Source organism: Diceros bicornis, chromosome 4 (assembly GCF_020826845.1).
Source record: "Diceros bicornis minor isolate mBicDic1 chromosome 4, mDicBic1.mat.cur, whole genome shotgun sequence".
In the NCBI taxonomy this organism is placed as follows: domain Eukaryota; kingdom Metazoa; phylum Chordata; class Mammalia; order Perissodactyla; family Rhinocerotidae; genus Diceros; species Diceros bicornis.
Window position 1 is genome coordinate 87,388,224 of NC_080743.1, and position 13,180 is coordinate 87,401,403.

Here is a 13,180-nt window from a genome sequence, read left to right on the forward strand (position 1 = left end):
CATCTTAGACATTCACCTTTTGAATTCTGGTTGTGTCTGTATTGTTTTCCTGAGCACCTAGTCTTGGTTTTTGAACTTCTACTTTCATTCCATTCACAAGGCCTGAAGGCTGCCACGAATCATCCCATATATCTTTGGACATAGAAAAACACCAATCCTACAGAGAAAAAATTGCAACAATAAACTGAAATATAGTGCCACATGATCCAAACAGAAAATAGCGGGAAAAGTAAAGGTAAGCAGACAATGTATATCAAACAAGAAAAGGTATTTATTAACTTTCTACAGTCAGTGTGACTTTTCCCCCTCACTTTATTGGTCCATAACCAATACCCTGAATTCTTTTGAACACATGGATCTCATAAAAACAAATACAACTCTGTTTATAGTATTTTGTTGAATACTGTTTTCACGGCTAAATGATTTTTCATGATCACCTAGTATTTAAATGGCACTAATAACAAGGAGCAACTGAACTGTAGATATTTCTTCTAATAACTGTAGGAAATAAATTAAATTTTAAATAGATAGGCCCAACATTAGCAAATATTTTCACTGCAGAGATCCAGAGGTTATATTACAAGGCTGATGCAACAAAAATAAAATTAGGGAAAACAAGTTTCTTTATTTACAGATCCTAAGGCCTTGACTAGGTGTGAAGGATAAAACAAAAATCATAATGATTGAAAGGGTAGATGGGCACAAAAAGTCCATGGTTTATTCTCTCCTGCTTCATCCTGTCCCCCTCCCTAGCACTACCATCTTTGGGGGAAAAAATGCATTCTTCTGAACTACTGTCTGATAAATTCTTTTGAATTCCAGAATGGATAGCTTTCTTGAGGCTTGGACGATTTACATTTCTTTTCGATAGTGATTTGCTCTCTGTTTTCCCAAGGATCTTACCTTCTGTGGCACTTCTTCACAGGATGGATATGGTTTCTTTCTGTCAAGGCTTGAGGTAAATAAGTGGGAGGCAGCATCACCTCCATTTTCTATTTTAGCCTGTAAAAGTAACCAGTTCTCATCCCAAATATCATCATCTATGGTCACTGACTCCAGGCATGGCATTCCAGTGGGGATCTCATCCTAGAACGTATCAGAAGACAAAGAAAAACTTTAATTTACAGTTCCTGTAAAAGTACATATTAAAATTTAGGTTTACAATTTTTTTTCCTGATTCCAGGTAAAGATAGTAGTTTGAATACACAATTTATTACTCTCTCCCTCCTCAAACATCACCAAAATAAAGAGACTTAAGGCATAAACTCATAGTCAAAGAGAACAGAAGAGGAGAAAATACCATCTACATTTTGGATACAGGAAAGCAGACAAATGCCAACTTATTAAGAAGTCTTAAGAAACTGGAATCCTGAGCTTGTAGCAGAAAAAACTGAGAAGCAACCCAAATTTATACCACAGATAACTGCAAAAGCTCAGGAAATGCTAGTACAAAGGTGTCTGGAAGTGAGAGTGTAAAGTGGGGATGAAAACAAGAGCACTGGTTGAAAGTCTGTGTAAGAAGCAATTAGATCTCCAGATACTCTCCCCTATTTCAAGGACTCAGGAACTATACCTCTTCTTCCCCCTAGAGGGTCTTCTGGAGGGTAAAACTGAGGGTGGAGCAAGCATAATACAAACAGCGGAATTAAGTGAAGGTTTTTATATTGAACATGAGATTCCTGACTCTCTTTTCAATAGCAGGACAGAAATGAGAATAAAGAATGCATAAACTTGAAGACAGAGCCATACAAGTTATCCAATCTGAACAACGGGGAGAAAAAAATTGGGGAAAAAATAAACAAACAAAAAACAGAGCCTCAAGGACCTGTGGAAAAATATCCAAAGGTTTATTTTAACATTTGGGTCATCAGAGTCCCAGAAGGAAAAGAGAAAGAGTGCAGTGCAGAAAAATTATTTGAAGAAATACGTCTGAAAACTTTCCAAATTTAGTGAAAGACATAAACCTATAGATTCAAAAAGTTTAACAAACCTCAAACAGGATAAACCCAAAGAAATCATGCCTAGATGGATTATAATCAACCTGCTGAAATCTATAGACAAAGAAACTATCTTGAATGTAGCCAAAGAAAAATGACACATTATTATAGAGGAACAATTTCAATACTGCATATTTTGCATCAGAAATCACAAAAGCCAAAAGGAAGTAGAATGAAAATTTTTTTTTAATCCTTTGCTTTTTTTTTTTTTTAATTTAATTTAATTTATTTATTTATTTTCCCCCAAAGCCCCAGTAGATAGTTGTATGTCATAGCTGCACGTCCTTCTAGTTGCTGTATGTGGGACTCGGCCTCAGCATGACCGGAGAAGCAGTGCGTCCGTGTGAGCCCGGGATCCAAACCCGGGCCGCCAGCAGCGGAGCGCACTCACTTAACCGCTAAGCCACGGAGCCGGCCCTAGAATGAAATTTTTAAAGGGCTGAAACAAAAGAACTGGCAACCCAGAATTCTATATCAAGCAAAAATATCCTTCAAGAATGAAGATGAATAAATACATTCTCAATGAAGAAAACAAAGAAAACGAAAAGAATTCACTGTCAGCAGACCTGCCCTAAAAGAACCGCTAAAGGAAGTTCTTTGGACAGAAAGGAGAAAATACGGAAAAAAGAAACTGGAATATCAGAAATAAAGGAAGAACAACAGGAATGGTAAATATCTGGGTAAATATAATAGACTATTCTTTTCCTCTTGAGTTTTTTGGAATATGTTTCAAAGTAGAAAGCAAACTACATATTAGAAATTTTCAACATACATAGATGTTATATATAAATATAACATAAAGAAGGTAAGAAGGGGTAAAAGACCTATATGGTCATAAGATATCTACATTCCACTTGAAGTGGTAAAATACTGATTAAGTCCACTGTGAAAAGTCAAAGATGTATATTGTAATTCCTAGAGTAACCACGAAAAAACTATACAAATAGATACAATAAAAATATAAGTCAATTAAAATTTAAAAATAATAAAATAATAGACCTAAAATCAAAACTTACCAATAATGATATTAAATGTAAATGGTCAAAACATACTAATTAAAATTCAGGTTGTCGGAATGGGTAAAAATTAACCAAACTATATGCTCTCTCAAGAAATTTACTTTGAATGTAATGGTGATAGAAGTAAAAGGATGGAAGAAGATATACTATGTAAACACTAAAAAAAAACAAGTTGGAGTGGCTATACTGTATCAAACAGTGTAGGCTTCAGTGCAAAGAAAGTAACCATGGATAAAGACAGACATCTCATAATGATAAAAGAGTCAATTCACCAAGAAAACATAACAAGCCTAAATGGATAGCATGTAACACTAGAGCTTCAAAATACATAAAGTAAAAACTGACAGGAAGAAAGGAAAAATAGACAAAATCCAAGATTACAGCTGATTACTTCAACATTCTTCTCAGTAATTGCTAAACTAGTAGACAGCAAGGATACAGAAAAACTAAATGATAACATCAATCAACTGGATCTCACTGACATTCATAGAACACTCTACCCAATAAAAGCAGAATATGCATTCTTTTCAAAGGCACATGGGACATTCACCAAGATAGACCATATCCTATGTCAACAAAACAACCTTAACAAATTTAAAAAAACTGAAATAATATGAAATATGTTCTCAGATCATAATAGAATTAAACTATAAATAAAAAAGAGAAAAATAATAGGAAAATCTCCAAACACTTGGAAATTAAACACTATACTCCTAAATAATCCATGGGTCAGAGACGATATCTCAAAAGAAATTAGAAAATATTTGAACTGAACGAAAATACAATATATTGAAACTTGTGAGATGTAGCTAAAGTTACATCTTAGAGGGTCACAGCATGAAATGCTTATATTAGCAAAGAAGAAATCAACAATGTAGGTTTCCACCCTAAGAAATTAGAAAAAGAAAGCAAAATAAACCCAAAGAAAGCAAAAGAAAAAGAGAAGACATCAATGGACTTGAAAACAGAAAAACAAGAGATAAAACCAATGACACCAAAAGTTAACACTTTGAAAAAAATTCAATAAAGTTGATAAATGTCTAGTAAGACCGACAAAAAAGAAAAGAGAAGACACCAATTGCCAATATCAGGAATGAACGTGGAGGTTCTCACTACAGACCCTGCATTCAACAACAGGATAAGGGAATACTATGAACAACTCTACACACAGAATTGACAAATGAAATGAACCAATTCCTCAAAATCATAAAATATCAAAAACTAACCCAAGATGAAACAGTCAACTTTAATAATCCTGTATCTATTAAAGCAATTGATTTTATAGTTTAAATCCTTCCGAAAAAAAATATCTCCAGGGGCCGGCCCCATGGGCAAGTGGTTAAAGGTTTGCATGCTCCGCTTCGGCGGCCCGGGTTCGCAGGTTCGGATCCCGGGCACAGACCTGCATCACTCACCAGTCATGCTGTGGCAGCGTCCCACACACAAAGTAGAGGAAGACTGGCACAGATGTCAGCTCAGGGCCAATCTTCCTCAGGCAAAAGAAAAAAAAAAAACATGAAGATTGGCAACAGATGTTTTCTGAATCTTCCTCAGAAAAAAGAAGAAGAAAAAAAAATCTCCAGGTCAGATGGCTTCACTGAAGTAAGCTACAGAACATTTAAAGAATTAACCCCCCAACCCGGCAAAAGAACCCGATTTTACATAATCTCTTCCAAAATACAGGAGAGAACACTTCCCAACTTATTTTATGAAGACAGTATCACCCTGATACCAAAACCATACAAAGACAGTACCAAAAAGAGAAAACTATAGACTACTATCGCTCATGAAGTGAGACACAAAAATCCTCAATAAAATGTTAGCAACCTGAACCTAACAACACATAAAAAAAATTGTACACCACAACCAAGTGGTGTTTATTTTAGGTATGCAAGGGTAGTTTAACATTTTAAACTCAATCAATGTACCTCACTATATGAACAATCTGAAGAAGAAAAATCATATGATTATATCTGCGATATTGTGATTTATAAGAAATAAATATATTTAGTCCTTCAGATGACTGAAATGTATTTCTCAGATATATCTGGTCTTCATCCAAGTTCCTGGCTCACAGCTCCCCAAACCCCTGGAATATGCTGAGCAATAAGAGCAATGGGCGCATCTTTTGTTACAATATTTGGTGTCTTGTCCTCACTTCCTGAGAACGCTTCAGGGAGGGCCATAAAGGTGAAATGGTGTCTCCTTTATGTTAATGAAGGCGACTTCTGGACCCGACCCAAGGGTGGGGGCTGGTCGCCAGGAGAACCAGCCCTGTGAACAGAGGATTGGAACTTTCAGGCCCACCTCCTGATTTCCGGGGAGGAGAAGGGGGGCTTGAGGTTAAATCCATTGCCAATGGCCAATGACTAAGTCAATCGTGATTTATAATCACTCCAAATAATATGAAATACTTAGGTATATACCTAACAAAACACATATAGTGACAACACCAAATGCTGATGAGCACAGAGAGAAACCAGATTACTCAATACATTGCTGAAGGGATTGTAAACTGGTACAGCCACTCTGGAAAACAGGAAGGCAGTTTCATGTGAACTAAACTTGTAATCACCATACAACAGAGCAATTGCACTCCTGGGCATTTATTCCAAAGAGCTATGTTCACACAACAACCTGTACACAAATGTTCATAGCAGCTTCATTTGTAATAGCTAAAAACTGGAAACAGCCTAAATGTCCTTCAACGGGCTAATGGTTAAACAAACTGTAACCATACACGCCATGGAATACTACTCAGCAATAAAAGGAACTAACTATTGATACATGCAACAACTTGGATGGACCTCCAGGGAATTATACGGGGCCAATTTCCAAAGGTCACAACATACTATATGATTTCATTTACATAGCCTTTGTTTTTTTTGTTTGTGAGGAAGATTAGCCCTGAGCTAATATCCGATGCCAGTCCTCCTCTTTTTCGTTGAGGAAGATTAGCCCTGGGCTAACATCCATGCCCATCTTCCTCTACTTTATATAGGACGCTGCCACAGCATGGCTTGACAAGCGGTGCATCGGTGTGCGCCCGGGATCTGAACCTACCAACCCTCGGGCCACTGCAGCAGAGCACGTGCACTTAACTGCTACAACATCGGGCCAGCCCCTACATAGTTAAATGACAAAATTTTAGAAATGGAGAACAGATTAGTGGTTGCCAGGAGTTAGGGATGGTGAAGAGAGGGGTGGTGGGAGAAAGATGGGTGTGGTTATAGAAGGGGAACCCAATGGATCCTTGTGATGATAGACTTGTTGATCATCTTGACTGTGCTGTTGGATATGTGAACCTACACATGTGTCAGTAAATATACATACACACAAATAAGTACAAGTAAAACTGGGGAAATCTGAATAATACTGGTGGATTGCCTCAATATCAATATCCTGGTTGTGATACTGTACTACAGTTTTGCAAAATGTGACCACTGGGGGAAGTGGGTAAAGATTACATGGGATCTCTGTATTATTTCTTATAACTGCATATGAATCTTCAGTTATCACAATAAAAATGTCAATTAAAAAATAGAAATAAATTAAATTCTACATTATCTTTTCCAGAAAACAGAGAGAGAGGAACACCTCTGGACTCATTTTATGAGTCCAGAATTACTCTGGTACTAAACCAGGCAAGTACAAGAAAACTAGAGACCAATATTCTTCATGAAAATGGATGTAAAAATCTTGAACAGAATATTGGCAACTGGAATCCAGCAACATATAAAAAGAATAACACACTATGACCAAGTGGGGTTTATCCCAGGAATGCCAATCTAATTCAATATTTGAAAATCAATTAATATACCATATTAATAGAATAAAGGAGAAAACAACATGATCATATCAATATATGCAGAAAAATCATTTAATAAAATTCACATTCATGTACGCATGATAAAACCTCTCAGCAGGATAACAAAGATGTTCTCTCTCACAACTCCTGTTCAACACCATATCTGAAATCCTAGCCAGTGTAACAATAAGGCAGGAAGAAAGATAAAGACATACAGATTAGAAAGGAAGAAATAGTGGGCTGGCGCGGTGGTATAGTGGTTAAGTTTGCACACTCCACTTCAGCAACCCGGGGTTCATGTTCGGATCCCAGGCGCAGACCTACGCACCGCTTATCAAGCCATGCTGTGGCAGGCGTCCCACATATAAAATTGAGGAAGATGGGCACGGATGTTAGCCCAGGGACAATCTTCCTCAAGCAAAAAGAGGAAGATTGGCAACAGATGTTAGCTCAGGGCCGATCTTCCTCACCAGAAAAAAAAAAAAGAAAGGAAGAAATAAAACTGTCCTAATTAGCAGACAACATTATTGTTGAAGTAGAAAATCCCAAAGGAATCTACAAAACACCTCCAAGAACTAAAAAGTGAGTTTGGCTAGGTCACAGGATACAAGGCCACAACACAAGAATCAATTTCTACACACTAGCAATGAAAATACGGAAATTGAAATAATAAGATATTTACAATCACTCCCAAAATAAATGAAATACTTAGGTATAAAGCTAACAAAACATGTTCTGTATATTGAAAATTGTAACACCCTGATAAAAGAATAAAAGAAAATCTAAATAAATAGACATATTGTGTTCACAGATTAAAGATGTTAATTCTCCTCAAGTTTACCTACAGATTTAATGCAATTCCAATCAAAATCCCAGATATAAATAAGTTGATTCTAAAATTTAAATGGAAAGGAAAAGGAACTAGAATATTAAAAATAATTTTGAAAAAGAAGAATCGAGTAGGAGGAATCATACTACCTGACTTTAAGAAGTATTATAAATCTACAACAATCAAGACAATGTGGTACTGGTGAAGGGACAGACATATAGATCAATGGAGCAGAAGAGAGTCTAGAAATAGACTCACACAAATATGAACAACTGAATTTTGGTAAGTCTGCAAAAGCAATTCAACGGAGAAAGCATAGTCTTCTCAACAAACGGTGCTAGAACAATTGGACATCCATAAGCAAGGAATCGAGTCTTGACCTAAACCTCCCATCTTATGCTAAAATTAACTCAAGATGTCTTTACATTGAAAACACTGTACATAAAAGAAAAAAACTGATAAACTGGACTTTCTCAGAATTTAAAACTTTTGCCATATGAAAAAACACTATTAAGAGAATGAAAGACAAACTACAAGTGGGAGAACATATTTGAAAATCACACAGTATCCAGAATATGCAGAAAACTCTCAAAACTCAACAGTAAGAAAACAAATAACCCAATCGAAAAATGGACAAATTACTTGAACAGACATTTCACCAAGAAGTATATATGGATGGCAAGTAAGCACGTGAAAAGAGGTTCAAAATCACAGTCATTAGGGAAATGCAGATTAAAACCATACTGTGATACCACTACACACCTGGTTAGAATGGCCAAAAATAAAAATTACTGACAGCACCAAGTGCTTTCTAAGATATGGAGCAACTGAAACTCATACATCGCTGGCGGGAATGCAAAATGGTACAGCCAATCCGGAAAACAGTTGGACATACACTTACCACACGACCTAGTAATCCTACTCCTGATTATGTTCACAAAAAACCTGTACAAGAATATTTACAGAAGCTCTATTCAAAATTACCACCTGGAAACAACCCAAATGTCCTTCAATGGGTGAATGGATATACAAGCTGTGGTATATCCATACAATAAAATACTACTCATCATCAAAAGAAATGAACTACTAATACATGCAAAAATTTGGATGAATCTCAAAGGTACTACGTTGAATGCAAGAAGCCAGTCTCAAAAAGTTACATACCGTATGATTCTACTTACACAACAGTCCTAAAAAGGTAAAACTATAGTGACAGAAAACAGATCAATGGTTGCTAGGGGTTAGGGATTTGGGAAGATTATGATTATGAAAGGGTAGCACCAACGAGTTTTTTTCAGGTGATGGAACCATTCTGCATCCTGCTTATGATTATCAATGGTGGTTACACAAATCTATACATGTATTAAAATTGACAGGATCGTACTCCAAAAATAAAGTCAATATGACTGTATGTTGATTTAAAAAGAAAGAAATATTAACACTAGAGAAAATGAATTTATGCAGGAAAGGAAAGTTGCCATAACATACTAGTTGGCTGTGAATAGTATTTACAGAGTCATAATAATGTAAATACTGAATGGTGATCTAACAGAAAGTTTGATCTAACTATATAAGTAAGATGGTGGGTGGGGACAGAAGGGTATGTTTGTGTGTGGTGAGGGTGAAGGGATGAAAGAGAACTAAACCCTCATTCTTCATAGTGGGAAAACCATACACACTTAAAACTGAAAAATTAGAAAATAACAACATGAGCATGTTATTTAATGAAAGAAACAGAGGTAAATCCCAAAAGCAGCAGCTAAAAGAGATGAAAATGTTGCTCTGTGAAACAGGAAATGTAGGGGAAGGGGTTATGGGGGACTCTAAGCTATGTGTACATAAGCATTTGGTTAAAATAAAAATAAAGTATGTTCTCCAAAAAAGTTGTCGACATTTTTCCTGATAGGTTTTCCTAGTATTGTTTCTTATTGAGAAACACTAGTTTCTAATCACTGCATAATTCTTGAAGACTGCCCAAAGCTAGGGAATAGTAACCAACACATCAAAGCCAGACAATGCCTTTTCTTTTTTGTTATCAAAGCTATGTTGCTTCAACTTTGGTCTTGGTGACTGTTGAAGAGGGAATTTGAAATTCATCTGTGGGAGATCTCTGATGGCACTGAATGCAGTAGGGTTAACAGCTATTTTATTCCAGTCCCCTTCACTTATGAATTAATTATATTACATTAATTACATTTTCAAAAAATATCTTTCGTTCTCCTACCTCATTTTCTTCCTTCAGATCCTTTAGCTCGGGGATGGACCACTTTGGATGTCCTTCACAGCTCTTATCTTGGGTTTTCAAAGAACTGAATTCAGAATCCTTTGGCTCCTTTGACTCAGATTTAAGGTGACTGAAAGCCTTTTCAGCATTAATATCTTGCTAAGAGATATGAAAGAGAAGTTATTTTATTTTCTATACTAATGCTGTTTCCAAGATCTACATGTCTATAAATTCTGGCAGGAATTTTTTGCTATGGTTTATACAAATGCTACCTTATTTTCTAACTTTATCCATGACTTCAGGTCTTCCCATCCTACTAAACTAGTTCAAGACAACAAACGTTTATTGAGCACATATTACGAAATGTGTACAGGGTAGCTCTGTGGATATAAAGATGAATGCAACAGGTCCTACCACTAAAGGAACTCAAAATATAGCAGAAGACACAGAATCAGATAATCATAGCACAACCTTCAGTGTAGAGCCATCACAGAGATATGACCAAAATATCATTTGGGGAGGAGGACTCCCCAAATAATATTTGGGGGAGATGAATGAAGTAGATAATAGAAACTGTTAGGATGCTTAAAAGAAGAGTAGAAATTACAGGGAACTAGGTGTATAGATGTAGGTATATATGTGTGTAGTACGTGGGAGTCTTGATATGCTAAAATATAGGCTGGGGTGGAATAGGGAAGTTTTAAGCCTTATCTCTTTTGCAGAAAAGATGCCCTTATTTCATTTTCTGGACTGAACTATGATTATTTAAAGACATCAACAGAATAATGATAGGATATTCTAGAAATTTTTAAGGTTGAATTCAATTCACTATACAAGAATCAGGAAATATAACTGTTCTAATCAACTAACAATGACTAAGAAAAATTCAGGCTTCAGCAAGTCATTTGTTATGGGCCAAACAAGCCCAATTAATTTTAACATAAACTAGAAATCTAAAATCCCTATGTTGTTTTAAACATGCAGCAGTAGAGGCTGGCCTGGTGGCATAGTGGTTAAGTTTGTGTGCTCTGCTTTGGCGGCCTGGGGTTGACAGGTTCAGATCCCAGGCGCAGACCTACGCACCGCTCATCAAGCCAGGCTGTGGCGGCGTCCCACATACAAAATGGAGGAAGATCAGCACAGATGTTAGCTCAGGGCTAATCTTCCTCAGCAAAAAGAGGAAGACTGGCAACAGATGTTAGTGCTCAGGACCAATCTTCCTTACCAAAACAAAACAAAACAAAAACATGCAGCAGTAAACATTCATACATATTTTTCAGAGCAGATTAATCTCCCAGTAGTCAAATGGCCTTTCATCTTGTCTAGTAAGTAGTAAACGTCTACTAAAAAAGTAAGGTCATCTCTACAATTTTATTTTAAAAGTCAGATACATAAATCATACTTAAAATAATATTTTCATATTTTATTCAAAGAAAATAAAAAGCCTTGTTCTGTACAAAAAACACATTTTTGGCTCTCAAACTCAACATATCCTATATTCTTAGCCCAGTACTTGCTGTCATAAGGAATATAAGACTCAGGGGACACATTTGTTTATTTGTTCATTTGTTGAAAAATCATTTAAGGGGCTGGCCTGGTGGCATAGCGGTTAAGTTCGAGCACTCTGCTTTGGCAGCCCAGGGTTTGCAGGTTTGGATCCCGGGCGTGGACCAACGCACTGCTTGTCACGCCACGCTGTGGCGGCATCCCATATAAAGTAGAGGAAGATGGCCACGGATGTTAGCCCAGGGCCAATCTTCCTCAGCAAAAAGAAGAGGATTGGCATCAGATGTTAGCTCACGGCTGATCTTCCTCACACACACACACACACACACACACACACACACACACACGTCATTTAAGTTCTTAGTATGTGCTTCACTTTACTCACATCTAAAATGGGGATATGAAAGCACCAACCTGCTAAGGTGGTTGTGAAGATTAAATTAACTAGTACATGCGAGCGCTTAGAACAGTGCCTGCCATGTAGCATAAGTTCAATAAATGTTGCTGTTGTTGATATTTTTTTATTATTACTACTGTGGGCTGGAATAACACACCATAATAACATTATTATCATTATTGTTATTCCTGTGGGTGGAAGTTGCCAAAAGGTTTACAGAGAAAGTAAGGTATCAGAACACTTGAAGAAGAATCTGAGGAGTGTACAAGGAAGAATTCTGAAGAACATCTAGACTAGTGCAGGTGAAGTCACAGCAGCACCACGGCCTCAGTGGAACTTAGCGTACGAGAGAAATCTTACAGGAAGAAGAGGGACTGAAGCAAGGGTTTAAACCAGCAAATAACAAAAGAGAAGGTAACTGTTAAGATCACTGTGTGATGGGGCCGGCCGGGTGGCGCAAGCGGTTAAGTGCGCATTCCACTGCGGCGGCCCGGGGTTTGCCAGCTCGGATCCCGGGTGCGCACTGATGCACCGCTTGTCAGGCCATACTGTGGCGGCGTCCCATATAAAGTAGAGGAAGATGAGGCACGGATGTTAGCCCAGGGCCAGTCTTCCTCAGCAAAAAAAAGGAGGATTGGAAGATGTTAGCACAGGGCTGATCTTCCTCACCAAAAAAAAAAAAAAAAAAAAAAGATCACTGTGTAAAGTTTCAAAACTTTCCCAGGTGTGGAAAGCCTCAGTTTCTTTATCTATAAAATAAGGATAATTACAGTAACTGTGTTACAGGGATTTTATGAATATTAAATAATGTATCATATTTAAAGTGCTTTTTATAGTGCTTGGCATACAGTAAGTACTCATTAAATGTTAACAAAAATAAAAATAATTATAATAATATTTGCAAAAACCTCTTACCAGGGTATACAATTCACTCTCTTTTGATTGTGGACTTATTTCTCGGTCTTCATGAAAATAGTGCTGCTGGGAAAGATAATCCAGTTCTGTCAAGATGACATCCTCTGGCCCTGCATTGGAGTTAGTGTATAAAGCTAAAGGGTTGAGTTCTCTGAAACCCTAGGATTAAAAAGAGAACGAAGGGTTTAGTTAGAGAAAAAGTGAAAAAGTTAGGACTGCATAATTTTCAAATGTTGCAGAAATGTATTATCTTCTAAAATTTAATAGTTAAAAATGTTTCTATGTTAACAATATTCTATATGTGTTTTTCATTGTCAGAAAAATTATCTACATCAATATTAATGGTGATGTAGACATTGCTATCAATAATTGCAAAATAAGAAATTGTTGTTCTTCTCCAAGAAGACCTCTGAGAATTAAATACTTTGGGGAAAGATAGAATCCTGAATCAATTATTTAAAATAAAAATATTCACATTCTAAAGA

General features: G+C 36.6%; 1 protein-coding gene across 6 annotated transcripts in view; it reads right to left on the bottom strand.

The window, feature by feature from the left end:
* The window catches only part of TDRD5 (tudor domain containing 5), a 102,977-nt gene that overhangs the window by 24,871 nt on the left and 64,926 nt on the right, over nt 1-13,180 (bottom strand). For 5 of the 6 annotated variants that reach the window (XM_058539949.1, XM_058539946.1, XM_058539943.1 and 2 more), the window contains exons 13-16: nt 12,696-12,854; nt 9,878-10,036; nt 904-1,086; nt 17-157 (exon numbers count right to left, since the gene is read on the bottom strand). In XM_058539949.1, the coding sequence (XP_058395932.1) occupies nt 17-157; nt 904-1,086; nt 9,878-10,036; nt 12,696-12,854 (642 nt within the window). The remainder of the gene's footprint in view (nt 1-16; nt 158-903; nt 1,087-9,877; nt 10,037-12,695; nt 12,855-13,180) is intronic. The other variant, XM_058539947.1, reaches the window with a different exon arrangement.